We start from the raw sequence: 8,891 nt of genomic DNA on the forward strand, positions 1-8,891 counted from the left end.
CTGATTGTTTGGGTAATCGGAATGATACTTTTGTTTCCGTTATACCCTCACTTACTTTTCCTATTTTCAAGATTATCCTTTATAAACCCATTAAAGTATATAAAATATTTGATTTGGGACAAGGACATTTTAGTAATCATACATGTTTGTATTTCGATTCTGCTGAATTAGTAAACAGCTTTATGAAATTCTATTCCGATTCCAGAACATTTAAGTAAACCGCTTCAACAGGAATCCGATTTTGACTTCTTCTCATTTCAACTCCTCCTCAATTCAATTCATCCTATTTTTATTACCGTTACGTAAACGCGCCATGAGTGTTCAAAAAATATATACTTGAAGGTCTTTCGAATACTTGTTGAATGTTTGGTAAGAGTTTCTTTTATATCTTACAAAGTGTTTTAGATAATGTACCTTAGTCATATCTCGACAAGTTAAGTAGATAACACTCGACAAATTTTTTCAATTTATCGCTATGTAGGATTCAACAAAATACCTCAATATATAAATTGAAAATCTTTTCATATTTTGCACCTTGTTTATATTTGAAAACTTTTACCAACAACTACAAGTATTATAATTTTTAAAGGATCTCATATTTATAACCGTTATATCAAATTTTAATAGTCCGAATCATTTAATTTTTGAGCTCAATTCATTTGAGTCCGGAGACGATCCGGTTCCGAATTTTGCATAACACTGCCAACAGGCATATTTATTTGTCCTTGTCCGAGTAACGTACTTTCCATTTTTGTGTGACAAAAATCTCATGCATTAATTATGTGGGCAAAACTGAAAATTTACTCGCACATTCTTCATCATCACGTGCATCATGCACGAATATCACGTGACATCCGGCGTTAGGTTTAGGTTTAACAAACAACGGCCAATGAACGAAACATTGGTGATCACCTGGGAAGCAAAATTAACTGTAAATGAAGCCCTAGCAAAACCCTAACCGATAAAATCCCCCATTTGCACAACCGCCATGAGCCATGACGCCGTGACCGTGGACCAATCTCCGCCGCCGCAGACGAAGTCCGACGCCCTCCAAACCCTGACCAAAGGCCCTCTCTCCTCCTCGATTTCCAAGCTCTCCGGCTCCTCGCGATTCTTGCCTAACAGCAAGGACTTCTATTTCTACCGCAACTTCGACGAATTCAGAGTCCCGATCGAGCAAATCACCAAGGAATCGCAGACGATGCTCGGCTCGATTGGCTCGTCGGCGACTGTTTGGGGGAAACCGATGGCTTTCCCCGACGACTTGGACGACGCGTACGATTGGCTCGTTAATGTGAACGACGAGGCTCTGGAGAGGTTTGACTCGTCGGTGGACGAGTTCAAGATTGTGAGGAAGGAGGCGGAGGAGGCCAAGCGGCCGACGAGTGCGGCTATGGACACAGACGATGGGTTTCAATTGGTGTGTGGGAAGAAGAAGAAGGGGTCTACTGGATCGGCAGCCGCCAGTGGAAACGATGATTCAAGTCAGGTCTCCTCTGCGGTGAAGGTGGCTGCCAAGGACAAGAAAACTGCAGTCGCGACGAAGCCGAAAGTGCCATTTCATATACCGAGCATTCGGAGGCCTCAGGAGGAGTTTAACATTTTGGTTAATAATGCAAACCAGCCGTTTGAGCATGTTTGGTTGCAGAGAAGTGAGGACGGTCAACAGTTTCTTCATCCCCTAGTAAGTCATTACTTGATCATGTTTTGGGTTTTATGTATTGAATTCAGGGTGATTTTATGTTGGGTCTTGAAAATTATTTAATTTTTGATAATTTGTCTTACACTACTTTGGGATTGTGCTGTTAAACGACGAGTATGTATTTAGAGAAAAAAGTATGCTTGAGTATGTATTTTTTCTAATTAGTGTGTTGTTAATGAATAAAGGAGAAGCTTTCTGTTCTGGATTTTGTTGACAACAACATTGGGGATGTTGAGTCTGTAAAACCGGCTTCATTAGAGTCCACGCCATTCAAGCTTGTGGAGGAGGTCAAAGATCTGAAAGAGCTCGCAGCTAAGCTCCGTGCTGTTAATGAATTTGCGGTAAAATTTGACTGCAATGATCCTTTTTTTTTCCTTATGTGAAAGTTGATCTCCATTTCGCAGTCAACTCCATCATGGTTAAAGTTATTTGCTTCTGCAGAATTTTGTTGTACTTGCAGTCACTATGATTAGGCAGATTTGATGTTGCTGTCCTGTCATCCATTTTATTTAGTGTAGAATTCATGGTTGTATTCATAGGGACTTATAGCATTATAGAATATATTCCTAGACTCACAAACAGTTGCTTGTGATAAAATAGCACAACCTGAGCATGGTATTAATTGATGTCAAATTGGTGTTGTATAAACATTTGTGTGATGTTTGTTATGTGAGCATATATTTCCATCGGTTTTTTTTCTTCCAGTTATTCTGCTTCTTTTAACCTTTTCCATTTCATCCGCAACATTGCTACCTATGTGTACCCTATATTTGAGTTTTTCAAAAGGTTTATTCATTCATAGCTGCATGGAATTGCGAAGTTGGCATTTCATTGTTATGATTATTTCATTTTACTTAACTTTGCATTTTGGCATTCATTCCCCTGTATTTTAACTTCTATCTTTTGCTGTATAGGTCGATTTGGAACACAATCAATATCGATCTTTTCAAGGATTGACTTGCTTGATGCAAATTTCAACTCGAACCGAAGATTTTATAGTAGATACTCTGAAGCTTAGAATTCATGTTGGGCCATATCTTAGGGAAGTTTTCAAAGACCCTGCCAAGAGAAAGGTTTGTTTCATGCCCATTTGCATTTCTACCTTCGTAGCATATGATTTTTTCTGACAATATTTTACAATTCATCAGGTGATGCATGGAGCAGATCGTGATATCATGTGGCTTCAACGTGATTTTGGCATTTATATCTGCAATTTGTTTGATACTGGCCAGGTGATGTACTTTGATTCTTTGAAGCAACTGAACGAATGGATTTTCTTGTCTCGCAAAGGAATTTTTAGTATCTTTTCCTTTATCTGGAAAAGAGTACCATGATTTTTACTTTTGTTCTTACGATTTTAGCTTTTCTACTTGAAATATACTTCTTTATTATGTGTTGCTAACCAAAGACGACCAATTTATTTAATCCTCAGGCTTCGAGGGTGTTGAAATTGGAGAGAAATAGTTTGGAGTATCTTCTACAGAACTTATGTGGTGTTACTGCTAACAAAGAGTAAGCTGTTGCTATTACTCCGATTTCTTTAATCTTCTAAATGCTCCTAAATAACTTTCTCTCTTTACATTTGATAGATTCATGTGTTGCTTCTTTGATTTTAACTACTGTTTCTCCTGCAGATACCAGAATGCAGACTGGAGATTACGCCCTCTGCCTGAGGAGATGGTCAGGTAAAAATGTGAATTGTATATGTTTAAGTGAGCAACTCAGCTAGTATTAGTTCTGTTGATAATATTTCATAAGTCTCAAACTGTTCAATCCTAATTTTATAATCGACACAACGTGAAATTTCTTTCTTATTTGTATTAGAGTTATTTGACACTTGATTGTTTAGGATCATCTAGTGCGGCGGTTTCTAGTAATTCGAAAATTAGTTTTAGGATTAAGATTACGTCCAAATTGAAACTTGGAGTAAGCAATGCATTAAGGGCAGTCTTCATGCATCATAAATTTATTTTGCTTTCTTGTTCACATGATTATTTTCGCCTTTTGGGTGTTTATATTAATAGATATTTTAGATGTTGCATTCTCATGTCCATTCCTTTTAGAATTTTTTTTTATTCCATGTTTATCTAAAGAAGTTTTCTTTTCTTGACAGATATGCCAGAGAAGATACACACTATTTGTTGCATATGTATGATTTAATGAGAACACAGTTATGTCTGCTGCCCAAGGAATCAGAAAACTCTGACACTCCTTTAGTGGAGGTGTAGTATGAATGATGATCACATGCTCTTCTTTGTTTTGAATATGTTCTTTTTGGCTCTCGCATTCTTTACAATTTTAACACTTTTATATATTGTTACCCTTTGTACAGAACTGCTAGTTTTGCCTATATGAGACTGTATTTTCATTATTGAATTTGCATATTTGGGTTGGCCCCTAGCCATGTTTCTTGGCGTTTAGAATATATAATACTAGTTTGGTACTGAGGTGAAAGTGGGTATCAAAAAAAGCTGAGCTTAAAAAAGGTGTTTGGTAAACACTTAAAAACAGCTTTATTTCACAGTTTTGGGTGAAAAAAAGCTGAAAATGTGAAGCAGCAAAAATGAGCTTATTCTCACATCACAGCAGAAGCAGTTTTTTTTTCAAAGCACAACAATACCAAACCAGCCCAACTTTTATTTGTTTTTAAATTCCCAAGACGAATTTTGTAGCACTTCTGGAATATTGATTTCGATATTCTTTTGTTTATAGCATCTGCAGATGGATTACTGTTTGAGTTGGTGTTTTATTGTGTAGGTATCCTTCTAGTATTTTGTGATCTAAGTATTCTTTCATATAGAGTAATTATGTCTTGATGGTAAATTGGTTGATACATCTTAGGAAATTGTTCTTCCAATTATCTTGTCTTACATATTATAAGTTTTTTTTTAATTTTTTTTTTCCTGACAGGTTTACAAACGCAGTTATGATATATGTATGCATCTGTATGAGAAAGAGCTTTTGACAGAAAATTCTTATCTCCACATATACGGGTATGCTTTTATTTTTTGTGGCCGGGCAAATGTTATCTATTTATTTATTTTCTTTTTCTTTTTCTATTTTTGGTATTTGGGTAATTTTTTCTGGTCTTGGCCATGACCCCTCTCCAATCCCCCCAATCCTCAATTTCCCTAGTGCATGCTTTTGTTTTGTTGACCAAAATTTCTTTTAAAGATTTTTAATATTATTACACGCAATTTTTAGGTTGTTCATATGCCTTGTACATTGTTAATGTTAGACTAGTTTTTCCCTCAGAGAGCGCACATCTTTTCTGAATTTCATTGTTTAAGCCCACCACAACTCTGTACCAAATATCCGTCATCAAAACAAGGGTTTACCTCCATTAAAGCTCCATTAGAAGTTTCATATAAGTTGGTAGGGATTGTGTAAAAATCTTGTGCCATCAATTAAATTGGTGAGATGACCTTGTTGGATTATACTATTAATTGAGGAAATATGAATATATGATGGGAGGGAGTCCAGTTCCTTTGTCCTTTCTATAACTATGTTCATGAATAGGAATTTTGTATGCATTACCTTTGTTTATATTTTATAATGACTTCAATTTATATTATTTACTATTTCGATGCAGGTTGCATGGTGCGGGTTTCAATTCTCAGCAGCTTGCCATTGTTTCCGTAAGATGCCTCCATATTTTCTTTTATACATTGTTCAAATTTTAATGTTGGCTAATCTTCATTTGAATTGTAGTATATCTTATCTACTTTCCCAATATGATTCTCATTGTGCGTTACTTCTAAACTATGTTTAAATAATGAGTTTTTACGTAAGAGGACTAGTTAAATATTAAATTATTTGGCGCAACCATAAGTTGATAATCTGTTTCTTATCGAGTAATGTCATATGTACTTATGTTAGACGAGGAACTCAATTGATTAATGCTCAGTTTTAAAGGTTATACACCACTTATACTTTATTCATTTGTTAAATGGTTTCAGGGTCTTTGTGAGTGGAGGGATGTTGTTGCTCGTGCAGAGGATGAAAGTACTGGCTATATATTACCAAACAAAACTCTTCTTGAAATTGGTATTACTTGTACTCAATTCCTTGTTTTTCAAGATCATTATTAATTCTTTTCTCTTTTTACACAGTAGACATCCGACTTATTTACTTTTACTTTTTTGTCTGTAAAAGCTAAACAGATGCCTGTCACCACTAGCAAGTTAAAGCGATTGGTGAAATCAAAGCACCCGTACATTGAGCGTAATCTTGGTTCAGTTGTTAGTATCATTAGACATTCTATGCAAAATGCTGCTTTTTTTGAGCCTGCTGTCGAACATCTGAAGGTGGCACATGCAGGAATGGTAAGCCCTATGTTTAGTTGTTTGGTGATCATGAAGACTGGGCATTCATGTTTGCCTTTCCCTATTAGGCTTTCATTCAGGTTACCTACGGAATGTTATGAACAAAAATCTATCAATTTCATGTATCGGGTCGGGTGCCATTTAACTATGCTATCATGATAAAATCACTGTCCTTTTCACCCCTTTCATTTTCAAATTTATTAATTTTGACAGTAGTCCATTCTTCAGGTGTTTGGCGATGACTTTTTTTTTCTTCACTTTTATCTATAGTTAACAGTACACTTTTTGCAGGCATCTGAAGAGAATATATTGGTCAATGATGGATCTGAAGCCTTGTTACCGGATCAGTCTGTCAGCAATTCGACTAATGGTGATGTATCTGTAGTTTCACCCCCGTCTCAGCAGCATGGAATGGAGTATAAGGGGATTGCATTTGGTGCCTCTGAACTTGTAAGAAATGGACAAGGAAACTCTCCTGAAACTGGCAGTCCCATTTCAGTGAATCTTAGGCAGAACAGTGTTCTGGGGCAAAGCAGAGAAGGAAGCAGCAATGCCTGTTTATTAGATTCAGCGAAGGTTGACATCCATTTGCTTCTTTTGGATGTTTTATCTTGTTATATTTCTTGCTTGTAGAGCTCTAGTGTTAAAATAGTTGTCTATTTCTGTTGTAGGTTACTGGAGTGAGTGTTCAGGTGCAAAAGAAGCCCAGCCGTGCCTTTAGTTCACTGTTGGGGAGTGCAGTTCCAAAAAGGAAGTTCGATGTCGATATAAAGGTTAGTAAGAACACTGCTGTAAATTGTATGCCTGAAATGGAATAGGCCATCTTTGTCTTGTATTACTTGCAATCGCAGCTAGGCCTAAATCTTGCGCGTTACAAGTCGAGTCAAATAGAAATATTGCAACCACAAATGTCTTGTTATATAGATTGTTCACCTTCTACATCAAGCACTTAAGTGATCAGTAACGGTCCTTTTTTACGTTGTCAACTGAATCATATATTGGTGGTGGTTTTTTTTATTTTATTTTTTATATTTAAACAGCTAAATTTCCATGGAATCTTCTTTGGTAACTCGGTACATTATTAACTCTTGTGTTCTTAATTTTCTTTCTAGGGCAAGGAAGATAATAAGTTGGAACAAATTAGATCTTCAGTGAACTTCCCATTCCACTCATTTTCGGGCGGGAGTGAGAAATCCAAACCAACCTTGGAAGCACGAGATAAAAGTTCAGAAACTCCCCATTCTGAAGGTCCGCTTACTGCATCACCCTCTGGTTCTGGTTTAGGTGACATCATAACATTGGAAAATGATTCAGATGGAGGTGAACCGGTAGATGGTTCCTCAGAAACCAGAAATGAGCCGGAGGAGAATGATTCGGTACCATCTGCTTGGGGGAGGGATGGGGAAGACGAACCCGTGTCTCTCTCTGATTTGTCGTCGAGCTTCCAAAAATGTTTTCAGTCGCTTAACCAAAACAGGAAGACAAGAGAAGTGGAGAAGTCCCAGGAATCTGGTGGTTTGCAGGTGAAGCCTTTCGACTATGAGGCAGCAAAGAGTCAGGTTATATTCGGAGCTAAGCCGGTCAAAGAGGCTGGAGCTGCGGATGGTGTGAAGAGCTTAAACTCAGCGGGAAAGAAAAAATCTTTAGCTGCTCTAGTTTCAAACGACGATGGGTCAAAAGAACTAGGACAGGGTAGGCGACGCCAAGCTTTTCCAGCAACCGGAAATAGAAGTGCGACATTTCGATAAGTTTCCGGCATAGATTTGTTCTGTATTATTGTAGGAATGACAGAATTTTTCATGTAGTCGAAAGAAATGCAACAAAATTGAAAGTTAAGAAAGAGAAGTAATTGAAAGTTATGCAATTGATCGTAATTAAAAAATGTGAACCCCGTCAATTTTAAGTTAATGCCTATTTCTAAATTTCTAATCAAATTGTCAAATTATTCTAGTTAATGGATTTTGTTGCTTGAAATGAAAGCTAGAAAGTCCTATTGCATTTTTGGACCAGTCAAAGTTCCTCAATCTTTGGCGAGATTTTCTTATGTCACTATTTTATCACACGGCAGCCTTTCAATCAAATTATATTTTATCAGGCGGCAGTCTTTCAATAAAGTCATTGCACTTTCTGAACAAATAAAAAGTATTTATTGGATCGTGACGCTCTTAAATTGAATATTAGAATGTGTATCCTCTAGTTGCTCTCTTAATGGATTTGTTGCTTGAGTACGTGAGAGAATGTGTATCCTAGTTAATGGATTTGTCAAATTATTCTAATTAATGGATCTGTTGCTTGAAAGCTAGACGCAACTGAATGTGTATCTCTTCTTTTTACGTGTAATGTGAGAGCGAGACAAAAGCTGATACATACTATTACATAAAAGACATTTTTATTATTATTTTTTCTGATAGATGATAGCGTTTAATGTATTAAATTGTTAGTGGTCAAAGAGAAAGGGAGATTGACATGAATCGCACCCACATTAGGATGCATTAGCATAATTACAACTTTCCACTGTGGTAAAATACCATATGCAAAGACATGTTTACTTAAATGCGAGAAGGAAAGAACATAGAAACATGCCTTATTCTTGATGTTTTAATATTTTATTACAATTTACAAGAAATCTGACAATTTTTCAAATATGTATGTTCGTAAACAAGAAATAGTTACGAAGTGAACTGATTCACATAATTGTTACCAAAATCCAACAACTTCTTAGAAGTGCGACATTTCGTTAAGTTTCCGGCATAGATTTGTTCTGTAATATTGTAGGAATGACATAATTTTTCAAGTAGTCCAAAGAAATGCAACAAAATTGAAAGTTAAGAAAGAGAAGTAAATTGAAAGTTATGCAATTGAGC

At 36.3% G+C, this 8,891-nt stretch overlaps 1 protein-coding gene across 1 annotated transcript; it reads left to right on the forward strand.

The window, feature by feature from the left end:
• Positions 1 to 879: 879 nt before the first annotated feature.
• Positions 880 to 8,036, forward strand: LOC103430914 (protein RRP6-like 2). The gene is made up of 14 exons (XM_008369054.4): positions 880 to 1,684; positions 1,888 to 2,043; positions 2,617 to 2,775; positions 2,851 to 2,934; positions 3,135 to 3,214; positions 3,337 to 3,387; positions 3,816 to 3,924; positions 4,613 to 4,695; positions 5,295 to 5,340; positions 5,662 to 5,749; positions 5,858 to 6,027; positions 6,319 to 6,603; positions 6,699 to 6,800; positions 7,140 to 8,036. The coding sequence occupies exons 1-14, from the start codon at positions 989 to 991 to the stop codon at positions 7,773 to 7,775; spliced, it is 2,745 nt and encodes a 914-aa protein (XP_008367276.2). The 5' UTR covers positions 880 to 988; the 3' UTR covers positions 7,776 to 8,036.
• The last annotated feature ends 855 nt before the right edge of the window (positions 8,037 to 8,891 follow it).

The sequence above is a fragment of the Malus domestica genome, chromosome 14 (assembly GCF_042453785.1).
Source record: "Malus domestica chromosome 14, GDT2T_hap1".
Classification (NCBI taxonomy): domain Eukaryota; kingdom Viridiplantae; phylum Streptophyta; class Magnoliopsida; order Rosales; family Rosaceae; genus Malus; species Malus domestica.